The sequence below is a fragment of the Humulus lupulus genome, chromosome 1 (assembly GCF_963169125.1).
Source record: "Humulus lupulus chromosome 1, drHumLupu1.1, whole genome shotgun sequence".
Lineage (NCBI taxonomy): Eukaryota > Viridiplantae > Streptophyta > Magnoliopsida > Rosales > Cannabaceae > Humulus > Humulus lupulus.
Genome location: NC_084793.1, coordinates 4441908 through 4460447, shown reverse-complemented (window position 1 = coordinate 4460447; position 18540 = coordinate 4441908). Strand labels below are relative to the sequence as shown.

Sequence of the window (18540 nt, the reverse complement as noted above, 5' to 3'; positions counted from 1 at the left end):
TAATTTATTCTAACATGTGCTTAATTAAATTTGTTATTGGCCTCTTTATTGTTGCCCCAATATTGTCTATTTGATTATTTATCTCCATATCTATCATTCATAATGGATGTCATAATAATGTTATTGATTTAACAAGAAACGTAGACTTAAAAAGTTTATTCTTCAATTAGTAGTCTTTTTTTTTCTCCCGTTTATTAAGTGAAAATTTTGTCCTTTTTGTCTTTAATTTTACCTGCTTTATACACTAATTGATTTAATGTTCGTAGTGACTGATCTCCTTTGGGAGATATGTATGCAACTTTATATAGAAATAAAAGTTAAATTAGCAAAAAATATTGTTAAAGTAATTTGGCTTTAATATATAATAATACAATAGTGATTTTCTTTTACTTTATTTTTATTAAGTTACTAGATTATAAAATAATATACATAAAAAATATGAATATTCTATTAATTGCAAAGAAATAAAACTTTTATTTTATATTTCTTAGCCATACTCAATAACTTACCTTATATATTTATATATTATGCAACAATAATAATAAAAAAAAACAACTACAATTAATATCAACTAATTATTCAAAATGTAATTTTTCATATATAAGTATATATATATTACTATTTTTTTTTATAAAGAATGGGGAATTCGAACTTGGGACCTCCTCTTTGCGAGGATAAGTGTAGTACTACTTTCAACTACAAGTGAGGCCACATTTGATGTTCACATACTCATGGGCTTAATTTGCTTAAAGATTAAAAAAATAAGTTGTCTGGTAGTATTTCTTTTTTGAGGAAAATTCTATAGTATTTCAATATTTGAGTTTGTCAAGCACTACAGGAAAATTGGGTTCTAGCGACGACACATCTAGCGACGACATTCTGATTTTCGTCGCTAGATGTACTTTTGGACTTACTCCCCACGTCTACCCTATTTACCGCGAACCCAAATAAAAAAGCCCACCAAATTTTTGTTTTCCCCACCAAATTTTTTGTTTTCCCCAGTTTTTTTCCCCTCAGACCCATATATACCCCAAACCCCATTCTCTCCCCTCTACCGAAGCCCAGACCTCAACCCCAAACCCCTTTCTCTCCCCTCTCAGACCTCAACCCCAAACCGTGAGAACCCCCATCTCCTCTCAGACCCCACTCTCTTCTCTCAGACCTCAACCCCAAACCGTGAGAACCCCCATCCTCTCGAGCATCCTCCATCTGTGGCTCTTCCAAGCTCCGCCGGAGACGACCGTGAGAACCATCAGAGACGGAGACGACCGTGAGAACCCCCATCCTCTCGAGCATCCTCCATCTGTGGCTCTTCCAAGCTCCGCCTGAGACGACCGTGAGAACCATCAGAGACGGAGACGACCGTGAGAACCCCCATCCTCTCGAGCATCCTCCATCTGTGGCTCTTCCAAGTTCCGCCGGAGACAACCGTGAGAACCATCAGAGACGGAGACGGTTCCTCTGAGTTCCATGGGTACATATATATATATAAATATTTAGTTTTTTATTATTAGTATTGTTTAGTTAATTTATATATATATATTCTTTTGTGACTGAAGGTATCTCTCGACTCCTTCTCTGTTTTGCAGGTATCTCTCTATTTCAATGTTTCAAAACCTGTATTTGACTTGTTTGGGTAATGTCTTGACTCCCCTCATTTGTTCTTTTTGCCTTTTTACACTGATTTCTCTGTTACTATTAGAAAATTAGCTGTTACTATTACATATATATAGATAAAGTATATTCTTATCAGAATATTATATATGTTGCTTTACTTCTTTCTTTCTTATGGACCACTCTGATCGTTTAGCAGTGTACTGAAAATAAAATTATGATAATTTAACATGTCATGGAAGTAATTGACCGAATCAATCAATTTTATACAAAAAAAATTGTAAATAATGGTCTTTATACAAAAGTCAGTAATAAATGACCAAGTTGCTTCGAATGGAATTTAAAGGTCGGTTCCCATACATGACATCCTTTGTGGTTTTTACCTCTGATAGGTTGAGAGTTTTTTATATTATATTACAATTCTTACCTTGATTAAGAATATTTGTCCCTTTTTCATGGGAATTAAGCTTTGTACTTATATGAGGTTAATTAGTTTACCAAAGTTGAAAAATTGTTCAATGGGTTGTGCTTGGGTCATCATTAGTGGTTTGTAGCTCTTTCAACATCTTTTCAGCCACATCAACTCACTAGTGCCTTGAGCATGTGCTCTCAAGGCAGCTCCTGCTTTACTGCTGGACACCATATACTGCTTCTTCACATTACAAGTTTTTTCCAAACAAAGAACAATGTATTGATGTAGTTCTTCTATCTTCAATCGAACCAGCCCAATCTACATCTTTTTACCCTGCCACCTTTTTATTTCTATTTTTCTTATAACCAATCCAGAGGCAGTCTTCAAGTATCTCAAAAATTTTGTATACAACATCATGATGTTATTTACAAGGAGCATGCATATATTGATTGACAGCACCTCAACATATGCAATATCAGTGGACCCCTTTTACAACTTACCGTACTCTTTTTGCTTTATCCTTAAACCCATTGTTTGGTGATCATTTTGCTGCGTTAAAGATGTTTTGTGTTCTGAATATGAAAATTAATGGGAAGAAAGTAAAAGTTCATTTAAAAAAATAACTATGCTTCATTTTTTTTTGTTAGCAAAACTGCAGTATTATTGTTGATGTTAAAATATGAAATTTAAATCTTGTTCTCTTTATGTTGATGGTTTATGGAAGTTCCAGCAAATGCTTTAGGAAGCCAATGGCAAGCAAATTGAACTGTTTGCCCCTCTCTCCCTAATTTAATTAATCCTGCAAAGCAGTTGTTTTCAATTTAAAGTATGGTTTGTGAGCATTAATAATTTAAACCTGTTACACATACAAACAAACTATTATAAAGGGTTGGAATAGATTGACCAAATTTGGATGATTTAACCATTGACATATGCTTTTATGTTTTACCCCTGTGTTGGTAAATCAGGGAAAGAGAACCAAATTTTAACAGAAACCCAATTTGAAAGGATTCACTATTTTTACTAAGATTGGATGCCCAATAGTAAAGACTCACTCAATGCTATTCTTTTTTTTTTTTTTTTTTTGTCTAAGTTAAACAACACTAAACAATAAAATAACAAGCCTTTCTTTAGGTCTAGCTATGTGTGTGTTATTTGAGAATAATATCCTCTTTTATCTATGAAAAATAACAAGTTTGGGCCCCTCAGTCCTCATCTGACAGACACCAAATTATCTTGTCAAATAGTAACTGTGAAATAGTGAGTTTCATTGAATTACTTCCACTCTTGCATACAGGATCACCAGAGAACAGAGGCCAAATGAAGCAAGTTGATATAATAATCTCACATTAACTTTTGCTTTCTGTATTTTTTTATCACCCGTGATTTAAAAACATGTACAAATTTTTTGGGCAATAAAAAATATTAGGCACCACAATAAGGAGAGTAGTGGTGGTTGGTCCCTATCAACTTGAGGGGGCTGTTAGTACATATGGTTAGGCTTGTATTTAACTGCAAATTAGTTTATTTCAACTGTATTTTCAGCTGTCTTAACAGCCTCTTTCTTGGACATATATATATTCTGTTGGTTTATAACAGAACTCAGTTGTATCTATTCTATATAAATAATACAAGTTCTATTCAGTCTTTTTCACTGATTTATAACTCTTTTTCACTAAAACACTTTTGTATTCACACCCAGAAGCTCAACAAATTCATTATTTTTCTCTGCCTTTCCTTTAATCCAGGTTCTTCTGGTACATGCACCAAACAACACATTAACTGCAAGACAGTGTACTCATTATGAATTCCGGGCAAAAGGTTTGTCTTATTAACTCAACGACTTGTTTCTTCACTATATTATAAAATGCTTATTTTCACTTTTAAAAATAAAAACAAAAACCTTATTTTTAGTCACAACAAATTTAAGTTTGTAAAACTCACACTTATTCTGTATCTTGAACATTGCTTTTGTATAATTATAGCTATTTTGAATCCTTCTAGAAAGACAAAATAAATTAGCTTAGAGTATATAGTTCGCTTTGATTTCAGCTGCATCTTTTTTTTTTATCACAGATAAATAACTGAGAATTGAGTTAAACTGCCTTAGGATTCTGTATATAGTCTAGTAGATTCGTAGTAGGTTAAGAAGGGCTATCTATTACTATAAAATTATATTACTGAAAAAATAAAAGTGCATATGAGCTATTATAATAATGCTTTTAAGAATGTAAAACATACCAAAAATCTTCATGATTAAAATCAAAGATAGTTCATTGACATAGAAATTATATATTGGTATACCTTCTGTTCCCATGATTTTCTTGACTTGGTGTCTGTTCTTAGAATTTCATGCAACAGCCCTAACAATTATTATATCACTGAGTTGGATATAAATCAGTGAAACATATAATCATAACATATATAAGAACAACATTATATACATATATATATTATTACGGTTAAGGGTGATTTGCTTGAAATTCTTATGGATGCCGCCATGTGACTGAGATGATGTTACAGAGGCCATAATAGTTGTTTGAAAAGAAAAAATCTGTAACAGAAAGTGAAAGAAATAAAAAAAAATTAGTAAAAAGTAGTTTTTTTCTATTTAGATTTTAAATATGTATTACAACTATCTATTAGTTTCTGGTTTTTAGCACCAATACCCTCTATGCATGAACACTCATTTTAGTCCCTGAGCTTTTGTTTTTGAGCTACAATGGTTGAATTTGTTAAATTGGGTTCAGTTGCAAAGAAGACAGTACAGACAAAAAGAAAGATAACGATTACCTCAGCGACTAGTCCAGTATGGGTGCTGTATCCATTTTTAGAAAGAAACCCAGTGGAGCATTTTAGTGAACAGATCATGAACTAAAAATCCAAGCTAAATAAAAGTCATAGTTACAGAGTACTTACTGGCTAGAGATAGAGATTCCAGTGGTGCAGTTAAACTAGGACGAAGATCAAACCCATATATACATATACATATATATATATATATGACTGAAGAATCTTAAGGATCAGTGGGCACACGGGTACCCCCTGAATTTTTTTAGAAAAAATAATCATCTATGACTATACATGCATGGACAATAGATTTTTCTATTAATTTGGAAACTACATGGAAATGTCCAAGCCAATTATCTCCAAGTAATTGAAAAGTAACAATATCGTTCCCAAGTTTACCAAGTTATGTCATTTTCACTTGTAATTGTTGTCAAAAATAAATCACTATTGCATTACTCTTCTTTTTATTAATTTGTACTCTGTTGACTAACCACGACATTTTTAATTTTCAGGATTAATTGTTGATTGTAATTTGAGCAGGAGCTTGGTTTTGTAGGATTTTCTATAATAAAAGACTTTGGATTTTGATTGATTTATTGAGGTATTTACTCTTCAAATGTGTTTATTCTCTATATTTAGTATTGTTTATTTTGGTTTTTTTTTTCATTATGTGCTATAAGTTGAAGAGAATACATGTTTCAACTGAATTTTTGTAAAACTTTAATGTATGTAGAAAAATATATGTTGTTCTAAGAGAACCCAATATAGAGTCAAGTGGAGGTTAATCCAATTCCATGTAATTAATACAATATGTTTAAGCTATAGCTACCTATAACTAGATTGATATTTACACATATTTAGTCCTATTTAAAATAGTATATTTGTTTTTTATCAAGAAAAAGAAGTCTTACTATTTTTACAAGTTTTGAGTTTCTCATAATAATATGTATATTTGTTGCTCTTTGTGATGTTATTTTTCTTTAATTACTTCCCATCCTTTTGTAATAGTCTATCAATTTTCTTGATGCAACTATTTTTCCTCAAGAAATATGGAGTCAGGTTTACCCAAGAAAAAATATGATATATTTCTAATTAAGATGTATGGTACATGTGTGTGTTTTTTTAGGGAAATTTATGTATATATGTACCATACATCAACTCTGAGCAAGCAATTTGCGTGCATTAAAAAAAATAGAAAGAAAAAAGTAGTAATGAGTGAATCAATAAAATTATACAATAAATAATAACCATAAGATTTATGTTATTCATTTTGTGGTTTTCTCTTTCATAAATATTTTATAAATGGTCAATATGCATAAACTTATAAATTTTTTACTAAATTTAATAACCAATAAAAGTAATAATTAATAAAATAAGTATAATAAAACAAATAATTAAATCAAATAAAAGTAATTACTAAATTATATATAAAATTGAAATTAAATTGATTATTAATTACTCACTTAATTTATTAATTAATAAACTTTAATCTAATAAGTTATTGATGATTTATTTGTAAAACATGATAATTCATTGAAAAAATAATAATTCAAATAATAATTTCTTACACTGTGCAGTGTAATAATTAATAATTTCTTACACTGTGCAGTGTCCTATAGAATGTCGATCAACAAGACTTGGATTAATAATTCAAATAAATTTTCTGATGAGTATGTTGCTGGAGCGTTTGCATTTGTTGAGAGAGCTCAACAATTTGTGGATACAAGGGGACTAGTGAAGTGTCCTTGTAACAAGTGTCTTAATATCGAATTGCAAACGATTGGTGTGCTAGAAAGTCATCTTTTTGAGAATGGTTTTCTACGAAGTTATACAAATTGGTACTGGCATGGAGAGGAGGAAATAATACCGACCAATAGAGTAGTCCACCAATGTCACGAGGACGAGATGATGGATGTTCTTAATGATATAGCACAACCTAACAATTGTGAAGATGATGAGAATGAGGTTGATGATGAGATACCACCAGCATCAGAATGCAGAGGTACTAGCCAATACTATAATGACTTATTTGCCGAGATGGAGTCTCCGTTATTCCCAGGGTGTGAAAAATACACATCTTTGAATTTCGTAGCTAAGTTGATGCATTTCAAAGTGTTGGGGAAAATTCCTAACAAAATTTTTGATGGAATCTTGGAGTTGTTAGAAGATGCATTCCCATCTCCAAATAAGATACCAAAGTCACATTATGCGGCGAAGAGGTTGATGAGGAAATTGGGTTTGGGTTACGAGTCAATCCATGTTTGTAAGCATGATTGTGCATTGTTTTGGAAGGAAAATGCTGGAAAACACAAGTGTCCAATTTGTGGGGAGGATCGTTGGGTGGATAAAAATACCAAGGGGAAGAAAGTGCCCCAAAAAGTTATGCGTTATTTTCCATTGACCCCTCGGTTGATGCGAAAATATGCATCAAGGCACATTTCTCAACATATGAGATGGCATCATGAAGGGCGTGTTAAAGAAGATGGTATCATGCGTCATCCTGCAGATGGGAAAGCATGGAAGGATTTTGATCGTAGCAATCCAGCGTTTGCAATGGAACCTAGGAATGTGCGCCTTGGATTGGCTGCTGATGGATTCAATCCTTTTGGAAATATGAGTTTGTCTTATAGCATGTGGCCGGTTGTGTTAACGACTTACAACTTGCCACCGTGGTTATGCATGAAAGAGACTAACTTTATGTTGACTTTATTAATTCCTGGTCCACATTCACCTGGAAAAGATTTTGATGTTTTCTTAAGGCCATTGGTTGATGAGTTGAAGGAATTATGGGTGAACGGTGTTCAGACTCGGGATGTTGTTGATGGTAGTTTTTTTAAGCTTCGAGCAGTTTTATTGTGGACTATAAATGATTTTCCAGCGAGGAGTAGTCTTATTACATTAAGTAGTTTGTTTTTTTTTTTTAAAAAAAAACTAACTATATACATTGGAAAAACTTTATAATAATATATTGGAAAGGAAACATCAAGTAAAATATCAAAAGAAAACTAACACACTTATCACAACGATCCAGTATGTAAAGAATATATTTCAAATTAATTTAGATATATGTCACATAAAAATGTATAAACATACAAGGACTCTTTAGCTAAAATCTTAATTAGTGAAAATATTTTTTTTAATGTTTTATAAAAAAATATATTTTATTTGATAATTTTACAAAGTTAATAATACACATACAATAACATACATATCCAACAAAAATTAATACATATAGTTTTAATAATGTAACAATAATTAAATTAAAAGAAAAAGAAAATAATAACAGATAAATAAAATGAATGATCACATTTGTCTTAAAAAAATAATCATAAAATACTATTTCTTCTTTATTATTTTGAAAATAATTCTATAAAGTTGTAATATATTTGTTTATAATTAATATGAAACTAATATATTTTTCTTGTACAAATAGTATGATTTTATTTACAATAATTTTTAAAAAAATTATGTTTGGTGGATATCTTTTTATAATTTTGCTAGATATTGTAATATGATATTTTTTAAAATTTAAAATATGATAGTAAATAATTAAATAACATATATCATTTCATAATGTTAATATGTTTTTTTTTAAATATGACATAAAGAGTACAAATTTTATTTATTAAATTTAAAAAGAAAATATTATAAAAAAATAATATGATATTTTGAAAAATATATAATACAAAAAAAATAGTCTAGAAAACAAAAAAGAAGAAAAATGATCTGTGTACTTAATATAATATAATATATATTGTGCATATACAATGGACATGATATAATTAGTGTATATTATATATATACTATTTAATAAAAAAGAATTAAGAAAAAACAAAAAAGAAGAATGATTCCGAAGAATCGATCCACGCATATATATATATATAGTATAAATATATTATGCAACAATAATAAAACGAAAAATAAAATAAATAACTACAATTAATATCAACAAATTATTATTGTATATCTTATGTTATTCAAAATGTAAATTTTCCTATATAAATATATATATTACTATTTTTTTTTATAAAGGAGGTTCGAGCTTGGGACCTCGTCTTTGCAAGGATGTGTAGTACTACTAAGCTATGTTTATTACTACATATATGTTACTATTTAAGTAGTGGCTTAAATCATCTAAAAAAAAATAGTGGTTTGAATATTAGAATTAATAAAATTAAAAAATATATTTATAAACGGACTCAGTATTTATGTCACTGCGTTAAAAAAAAATATTCTTGCATAATGATCGTACTTAAACACATATAAAGAAAGTGATCAAAGAGAGGATCACTCGGGCTTTTAGAGACAACTTTGGCACTTAAATGTGCCTCCCAAAATGAAGAATCTCTTGTGGAGGGCGGTGCTTACCTACAAAATCACAATTGCTTTTGAAACATGTAGTAGTTGACTAGAATTGTCCTTGTTGCAACATGATCCATGGTCAATACATCATAATGATGTATTGTAATGCTACCTCTGAGTTTAGTGATGTATTGCTAAGATGAAGTTATCTTTTCATTAAAATAATATATATATTTAAACCCAATGTACTACTTGAATTACTTACAAATTACACTGACTCATTTTTCATATCTTTCATAATATATCACCAATTTTTTTTTTTAGTAATATCATTTAAATATCATATATTTTAATTTTTTATTCATTTCAAATAAAAAAAAGCACACAGTGAAAAGAAGAAAATAAAAGTAGGAAAAAGAAACAAATTAAAAATAAGTAGTGTTGGATAGTATTTTATAAATGTATAGAAATTTTATAACAAAATGTAAAATATTTATATATATATATATGTGTGTATTTCACAAAATTTGATGGATTTAACACAATTGTAGAGAAATTATTTCTTTCTTTAGTTTCTTGTAATCTTTGGGAAATTATTTTTAATTGTCATATTCGTGTCACTCTGATTTGGCTTCTCACTTTTCATATATTAGAATTTACATGATCATTAGCAAAAGTATCCCATGACTTTTGATAATACCAACAATTAGCACTATTAATAAACAAGATTTATCATTCACTTTGACCCATGACTTTAGTAACACTAACTAATAGCAAAATAAAAGTAAAAGTTACAAATAACAAGCTTTGAAATTCACTAATAGCTGATATGTCCCACACCACTATCCTACAACCATATCACCTACATAATCCAATAGACTGAAAATAGAAAAGAGCATACTGGAGCATAATTTCTCATAAAAACGAGTCTGCCCCAACCGCATGAAAATCAACGATCAAGAACTCGACGCAGAGGTTGCTGTTCTCATTCAGGTTCTGGTGAACCACCCGGAACCAGCTGCATTGTGCACAAAAATGTTAGGTATGCTATTCTTAGGCTAGCTTTCAATAAGCACTCACAACAAAAGCCCGCCGAAAACAAATGAAAGCTCAGAACATTTGGTTTGAAAACCTCATGACCACATGCATAATAATCAGGCTATGCCAGATAATATGTGCAAACAAAAGATCCAGTCTTACTCACAATTGCAATGTTGTTTCCATTCAGCAAAATCTGATCAAGCTTGGTTATCCGTCTTCCTTCAGCGGTGATTTCACTGTGATTTCAATAAAGAAGCAATAGACAAGTTAGAATATTGTATTTTCTTATACCTGATCTCCCATGTACACTACAATCTTTGGGAGGCAGAAAACTCGAGCAAATCGAAAAGTGGGTCTGCATGAGGAATCAAAAGCCAGACTTCATGGGACCAAACCATAGGCCTGCCCACTAAACCTAATCCTCATGGATTGTAGATGCATTCTTTTCATTACTTAAAGACATGTATAAACACATTTAAAACCAGATAAAAGAAACTTCCAAGTGTGTGTGGAGAGGGCAGGATGTCGTCAACAATAAAATCAAACCATCCTAATGTAAAAATATCTTTAGACTCATTGCTTAACGGTAATGGCGAAGGAGACAAACAAGAAATATGTAACTTTTCACAATATGGTTGTAAGTCAAAATAAACCATTAGGCAGAACAGTTAGACAGCAAAGAAGCACAGAAAGTTAGTGTTAGGTGATATCAAGCAGCTTTCAGTCTACATAGTTCCTAATATCCTTGGGGATTGGACTCGTACAGTATGTCTAAATTACACCACTTATTGGGTAATTCTCACCAAGAGTGAGATGCTGTATAACAGATGTATGCATTGAACTTGCTGCACATTGATTATAGAAAAATGCCACATTAAGATTTGTTAAGTAAATAGCATACTCAAAGATGTCAAAATTTATCTGTATCACAGTAAAGTAATCACGCAAAAAAATTCTTCATATTGATATAAGGTCCTCAATCCCACTAAACCCTACAACCTTTGGAAAACTCTAATAAATTGCTAAGTAAATCCCATTAAAAATCAAACCCAAAATCTCATGAGATCAAACCATGAGCTCACCACCAAACGTACAAGTTATATGACAAAGAATATAATAGATGTACAACTGTACATATAAACATATTGGGGTAGTTTTTCATGTTCTTCGGTTACTCTAATTCAAGTCTTGTTTCATTAGTGGTATGGTAGTTGACTAGCCATCACTCTCAACTCTCTCTTCTTCTTCTTCTTTTAATATATTTCACTTAAACAGATACAAGAATCATAGCCCATATCTTAGCAAAGACCATAACATCAAACAAGATATGGATAATTTGTGTCTGTGTATTTTCGTTCACCAGAAACTCTTATATTTTAAAATGAGTAGAAATGAGTGGAGACCTATTGTTTGCAAAGTATTGACAGCTAAAGAGGAACACAGAAAAGTTGACAGGCGACAGCAGAATTATGGAAGAAATAAGATAAAATTAACTGAAATGACGTTATCTACCTACTAAGCAGTCTCAGAAATCAACTTCAATTTCAATTTTCTTTTCAAATTTATTTTTACCAGCTCTACCCCATATAACAGTAGGGTGCAAATTTCCATTTACTTAAACAACATTCTTAAGCAAGATACAATCCAATCTTATTCTCATTTTTAACGACATAAAAGACTAAATGCTAACTTCACATCATAAACTTTGATTAAAGACATGTTAATATGCGGTTTCCTCTGGCTCTGCATAACTATGTGATATGTAAAGTAATTGAATGTAAACAGCAAGAAAGCCCTAAACCAGTAAAAACCCACAAAAGGTCAAAATTTTTTTTTTCAAAATTTGCAAGAATCAAAGCCATACTTCGGACAAATTAATCATGTATATAATCATATTAAGGCAAAGGAAACAAAAGGAGAAAAATGTAAAAACAAACCAAATCCAGATATATCAATTGTAAAGGTGCAGGTAATTTCCTAGCTAGCAAAGGAACTTACATAAACCCTAAGAATGCATTAGGGTTTTTAATAAAAAAGAAGTAATATACGAGAAGAGGCATACTATTCGGTGACGTCTTCAAGAACCATGTTGACATAAACATCGAAGCCACGAAGAGTACCAACAAGCTCCTTGTCTCCCTTCATTATTACCCAAATTTTGGACCCTATGCAACGGTCGATCAACTCTGCGCATTTTCCACCACGGAAAAAGAAAAAAAGAAAAATCAGTTTGATTTTCCCGGGAAAGTGACAGAATGAAGGAAGAAAGTAAAGAAAATTAGAATAAGGAAAGAGAAAAAGACCTGAAGGAAGTAGCTGCGAGGGATTGTTGGCCATGGAAGCTGAAATAAGTTCAGGCCGTACAACTATGGAGCTTTTCTTTTTCGGGGTCGATCTTCGAATTAGAGCTTTGATTGAGTGACTCCACTCAAGTGTGGGCTTTTAACACTTCAGAAGATGACCAAACTATCCTCCTTACTTTTTTAGCTTCACGGCCCCTGAAATATAAGTGATTTATCAGATTAGTCCCTAAATTATAAAATATATCAATTAATTCCTTAAATTCATTAATTAGTATCAATTAAGTCCTCAATATATGATTTTTTTACTGAATTTTGATGAAATGGATTGCATGGCATTTCGAAAGTAGAAAAATAGAAATCTTGAACTCATCATTATGTTTATGACAATATAGTTTGATATGCAAAAGATTTTATTTTTGTTTTTTTGTTGTTTGTTTCTTTGATAGAGAAATAGATGGAAAAATATTATTATGATGTCACTTCATTGAGAGAATGTATTGTATATCTTTGTCTTACTACAGTGACACTCATACAATCTTTTTTATTAAAAGAAAATGGTAAAAAAAAAATTACATACAAGGATTTAGGGTAGGCAAAAAATCATCTAATCCAATTAGAACCGACCGATTCAATTATAATTAATTGTCAAAAATTGAATATCCAATTATGATTAGATCGACTGTTGGATAATATATGCAAAAATCCAATAAAAATGAATTGATCCAATTGTATATATATTTTAAAAAATTATCTATTTATTTAAAAATATATTTATTTATTTAGAATTATGCTTATAATTTATGTTGTATTTGTATGGTGTTTGATATTTTGAACAAATTATTATTTTTATTTATAATATTACGAATTATTTGAACAAACTAAGCTAAATAAATACTAAAAATATTGGATAGATCTAATCCGATCAAATACATAAATAATGGGACACATCCAATAAATAAAAATGATCAAATTCAATGGATAATTGGATCGGATCGATTGAGACAAATTAGGAATTAAATTACTACATTTTATAATTTAGGGATCAATTTAATAAACCACATATAGTTCGGGGAGCTAGCATGTTAAAACCCATTCTTTTTTATTATTAAGAATTTTTGAGACATGAAGTGACATAAGTGTTCTTTCTACTTGTTATAAGATAATATTATATTCAATGTTTTTTTATGATAAAATCACTTAGATAATGTTCGTAGAAAAAAATCGAAAAAATAATTTTCTAAAATTATATAAGAATTTTTTTAATATTTGCTCTTATAGTTGTTTTATATTTTATAAAATTATACTATGTTTATATTTTATTTTTTCTTGAAAATAAATTCTCCTGTTTTTGTTTGAATCCAAACATGAAAAAATAAAATTTCTTGAAATTCTTTTTTTTTCCTTTCTATAAAATTCAAGATTCAAACAAAAACTTAAGATTATGGATGTTAGTCCACCTCATAATTTCGTTGTTTAAGAAAGTCTTGTTAATCAATTTTAAAATAAATAAATAACATTAAACAATTTTTTACTTTTATTATTATTATTATTATCTTTCTAGTATAGTGTTATATTGAATAGATTTAATGATATCAACCTACTTATAAAATTATATTTTATTCCATTTATTATCAATTGATTATGAGATAGAACTCACATCTCAAAATCCCTCCCCCAAAAAAAAAGACTTACTAACAAATGGATGTTATCACCAAAAAGTTCTAGTGGAATGGTAGCTTAGATAAAGACAAGTTTTTGGACATGAATGGAGCTTTCTTAGCTAAAGTCAAATTCAGATTGTCCTTGGGCTCAAACTCTATTAAAGAAATATTGTAAGAATGACTCATTTTGGCAAGTTAGCAGTAGAGGTTCTGATTTTGTAAAATGGAAAGGCTAAGAAATCTCATGATACAAGGTAGTAGATGTTATCACCAAAATATCAGCCTTGGATTCTTAGCTTGCCAACTGATTATTAATATTATCCCAATGTTGGTGCCAAGAAAGGATATTTGCATTTGGAAGCCTTTCTTGACTACTTCCTTTTCAATAGAGAGTCCCTATTGGTTGGACCAAAATAAGAGGTTCCATCCAAATTATGATTTGTGGAAAAAGTTAGGGCATTCTAAGTTGCATAACAAATCGAAATTGTTCTTATAGAGAATTGCTCGTCGTGTCTTTCTAAGTCGTGACAGGGTCGGTTCTGGGCACAAGCAGACCAGGCATGTGTCTAGGGCCATAATTTTGAAAAATACTAATTTATACATATTTTTTTATAAAAATATCATATTTTGTATTCGACCCCTTAAAATTCAGGACCGGCCCTATTTCTTGTGTGATTCACTCTCAGAAATCATGCTTTATCTTTTAAAGAATGTTATTTTAAAGAATGGTGTAGTGGAATGGACAACTTACATGTTGATGATACTAAAATCAATTACTAGAATGAATTAGATTTAAGGAATTCTTCTCTATCTTTGAAGAGCACAAGCCTAGCAACTTGAAAGGAGATGTACCAAGCAGAAGGTCTAGTGCAAAAATTTTGTTGATGCTTTACTTATTCTTGAGAAGGCAAAAGCTGGAGCTATATTTAAGGTGGGTTCTCAGCTTCAATGGCTTGTCATTTCAAGCTTCTTTGGCTCTGTGTTCATAAGCTTATGCCATTTACTTTGCTTGCCCCAACAAGCAATTCAAAATGGATGGACCATGGTTCAGTGGATCCAAAGCTATCCTTTATTGGAGGATTTCTGACCATTTATTCTCTGATTTTTTATTTCATTAAAAACTTTGACTTTGCCATAATAGTTTATAACTCTAGGAGTTCCAATGTACAAGAGGATGCCATTGACAAGTGGGTTCTTTCCTTTACTTTCATTAGTGTGATAACAACAAAACAATTAATTTATCAAAAATAAAATTTGTAATTTAAATATTTAAAACAATATAAGAGCATTACACTTGTATGAATATTGAATATTAAATAAAAAAATTTAAATGTTATAAATATTAAGTATAAGTAGTGCAATTAACACAATTTATACTACACTAAGATAATAGTGAAGAATTTACTCTTAATTCAAAAAAAAAAAGCATTAGACATGTTGTACAATGTTTTTTTATTATTAAAAGGGTATTTCATTGCAAAAAGGCTATAAATCGGTCATCACTGAGTTAACAACAGTTATAGGAAAGCCAGACCACCATACATACTCATTGTCTGCCTGCAAAGATAGCTAATGAGGCCAAAGCATGAGCAACCCCATTAGTCTCTCTGAAATAAAGCTAAAACTGACATCAATACCCATATTATAAAGGGTTTATACTTTTTTTGACTATGTGTTTTGTCTCATTACCTGTTTGGACCCTGTATTTTGACAAATTACTTTTTGGACCCTATGTTTTGAAAAATAGTTAAAATAGAACCATAAACTCAATTTTGATAAAGAAAAAATTGAACATAACAACACAATTTTTAAGCAGAATGATTTTATTTTTGTTCTGAATTGTTAGTTTGTTAAATTATTTGTGATTTTAGTTGAGAAAACATTGACAAAAATCGGGTTTAGGTTTCTATTTTAATAATTTTACAAAACATAGGGTCTAAAAAATAATTTGTCAAAACATAGGGTCCAAACAGGTAATGAGACAAAACACAAGGTCCAAAAAGATATAAACCATATTATATATGACCAAAATATCATTAGCTACCACCCCGTTGAAGAAGCATCAATAGTTCTTTTCTTGAGAAGGGTAACCTAGCAGTCAGGTTCCACAATGATGTTGGAGTAGCCCAACCTTTCTACAATGTTGGTAGTATGATTTGTGTCATTTAAAGAATGAATGAAAATAATTAAGTTGGTGACTAGAGCTAAAAAAAAAACTAAAAGTAAATGACACTACTACAAGAAATGTCACTTGCGTCAGTTCCTAATTGTCATAATTGATTTTTTGCGTCAGTTTTAAAAGTGACGCATAATCCCATGATGCAAACATGCGAAGCATTTGCGTTAGTAGAGAATTGCCTCAAATGCTACGTTTGTGGCAGTTCTCCACTGACACAAATATCAAATAATAAAAAATTATTTTAAATGTCATATATCCTAATTTTTTTTTAGTATAAGATATGAATATGAAAATGAGTTTGAACTATTTTCTTTATGTTTACCGAGATTTTCAGAAACTATAACCATATTAAGAAGTAAAAGCTGAAAAGAAAGAATTAGAGATGAACAATCACAATTTTTACGTGGTTGGGGCGTTAATGAGCCTTAGTCCACGAGTCAATAGTATTAAGCTTTAGAAAGTTTTCTACAAGTTTATAGCAGAGCTTTTTATTACAAGAGAAATCTTGAGATCCCTGCTATAGTGCACAACTAGCCCTATTTATAGGCAGTCAAGCACATTGAGCCAAAATAATCCGAGCCCATTACGGATGTAATTATAGTTTGACCGCTAATGGAGCCATAATACAAAGAATGTCACATAATAAAATGTAGTTAATCTAGGCCTATTGGGCCGACTTAGGCGTGGCCAAGCCTTATAGCTGCCCATTGTACGTTAGCACGGACTGGTCCGTGTGGGCTTCTAAGGGGATCCTGGGGACAGGATCTATCAGAGTAATGGCAGTACTGTTTCCTAGGAACAGTGTGCGTTCCGTGCGTACCCTCTTCTGCAGGTTAGTTGAGGAGACTAACTGCCGAATTTCATGGGGACAGGTCAACATCGGGGAAAGCTAGGCTTTCCCTACCCGGACGTCTGGTCTGGGTTCGTTTACTAATGTCTCAGTTCACTTACCGAAGTCCTGGTTCCTTCATCAGGACTCGGGTTCATTTGCCAAGATGGACATCGTGACACTGAGTATCTCCCCTAGATTCTTGATAAGGTCCGTCTCCATCGACCAGTTAGTCTGCCACCTCAATTGGCATCCCGGAGGATGTAGGTTGGTCGGGGCTGGGAAGATGAGTCGGGTATGTATCTTAGTCTCGGTTCCTTCGTTATGCTCGCACCCATTGAATGTTGTTGGGCTCGATGGTGCTTGGGCTATCTAGGGTTTCCTCCTTCCCCGTTCACCAGGCTCAGGATGGGCTCGGATCTCTTAAGGGAACCCACGTACTCATTGGGTCATGCCACGTGTCACGGGTGGAAAACAGGGATAACATCTTATTACCCAATTTTTTTTTTATTTTTTGTGCAAACAAAAAATAAAACTTGAATTGGTACACAAATACATATTCAAATTTTAACAAAGACAAATTTATATTTGATTTGCAAATAAAAAATAAATCCCAAATTAATGCAAAAATACACATTCAGATTTTAGCAAATATGCATATCCATTTAATCACCATTATTTACAAATTTTATACATTAATTTGATACAAAAAAATAGAGTTTTCTTATACAAAAATTAAACAAAAAAAAAGACATAAATATTTACAAACTTATACAACACCCAAGTCATATATCCACCAAGGCAACACAACAATGAAGAACAACCCCTCCATAGCCTAGATCCGAGTCCATCAATAAAAACAAATAATGATCAATTAACAACCACCCATATATAATAACAATATACATAATATGCCAAATATGTGACAGTTAGAATCCCGTGATCCGCAGGGGGAAAGACCGGGTAAAAGCTGTGCAATCCCACATCGCCTGGGGAAGGTCAAGTGTGATAATTCTAAGACTGTGTAGGTATGGGACTACATAGTTGAAGATGGCTTAAATGGATTGATGGGTACTACCTATGCCAACAAGATGCATCTTCTTTTCGGTAGCTCATCACTTGAGAACTCCAAAGTTAAGCATGCTTGACCTGGAGTAGTCTCATGATGGGTGACCTCCTGGGAAGTTTTCCCAGAAAGCGTGTGAATGAGGACAAATCACACTTGAAAGACTGGTGTTAGTTTACAGGGTCAGTCGTCATTCCAGGAAGCAGCAAAAGTGACGTGGGGCGTTACAAAATATCCAAAACTTAAGCAATAAAACAAGATTAAGAGAACCAAACAATGCACAATATCACAATTATCTCATAATAAAAAAATAAATTAACACACAATATTTTTTATTCAGAGA

General features: G+C 31.3%; 2 protein-coding genes and 1 long non-coding RNA gene across 3 annotated transcripts; 1 reads left to right on the top strand and 2 right to left on the bottom strand.

Moving 5' to 3' along the window:
- The first annotated feature begins 1590 nt into the window (after nt 1-1590).
- On the top strand, nt 1591-9789 carry LOC133812995 (uncharacterized). The gene is made up of 5 exons (XM_062246847.1): nt 1591-1636; nt 3775-3847; nt 5373-5417; nt 6426-7663; nt 9772-9789. Exons 4-5 carry the CDS (start codon nt 6437-6439, stop codon nt 9787-9789), a joined length of 1245 nt encoding a protein of 414 aa, XP_062102831.1. The 5' UTR covers nt 1591-1636; nt 3775-3847; nt 5373-5417; nt 6426-6436.
- LOC133792124 (uncharacterized) lies at nt 4356-5161 on the bottom strand. The gene is made up of 3 exons (XR_009874239.1): nt 4946-5161; nt 4820-4844; nt 4356-4580 (listed from the first exon to the last, which is right to left on the bottom strand). It is a non-coding gene; the product is annotated as an uncharacterized LOC133792124 (long non-coding RNA).
- A 17-nt stretch (nt 9790-9806) lies between the features above and the next one.
- LOC133783378 (sm-like protein LSM5) lies at nt 9807-12598 on the bottom strand. The gene is made up of 4 exons (XM_062222995.1): nt 12463-12598; nt 12222-12345; nt 10323-10395; nt 9807-10136 (listed from the first exon to the last, which is right to left on the bottom strand). Exons 1-4 carry the CDS (start codon nt 12494-12496, stop codon nt 10104-10106), a joined length of 264 nt encoding a protein of 87 aa, XP_062078979.1. The 5' UTR covers nt 12497-12598; the 3' UTR covers nt 9807-10103.
- Between the last annotated feature and the right edge of the window lie 5942 nt (nt 12599-18540).

What these genes read in the sequence shown, in the direction of transcription:
- LOC133812995 (XM_062246847.1), top strand. Translation starts at nt 6,437, where the DNA reads ATGTCGATCAACAAGACTTGGATTAATAATTCAAATAAATTTTCTGAT.
- LOC133783378 (XM_062222995.1), bottom strand. Translation starts at nt 12,496, where the DNA reads ATGGCCAACAATCCCTCGCAGCTACTTCCTTCAG. An exon ending in CTCGCAGCTACTTCCTTCAG is followed by an intron (nt 12,346 to 12,462) that starts GTCTTTTTCTCT and finishes GAAAATGCGCAG; the next exon opens with AGTTGATCGACCGTTGCATA. An exon ending in CTTGAAGACGTCACCGAATA is followed by an intron (nt 10,396 to 12,221) that starts GTATGCCTCTTC and finishes TTGAAATCACAG; the next exon opens with TGAAATCACCGCTGAAGGAA.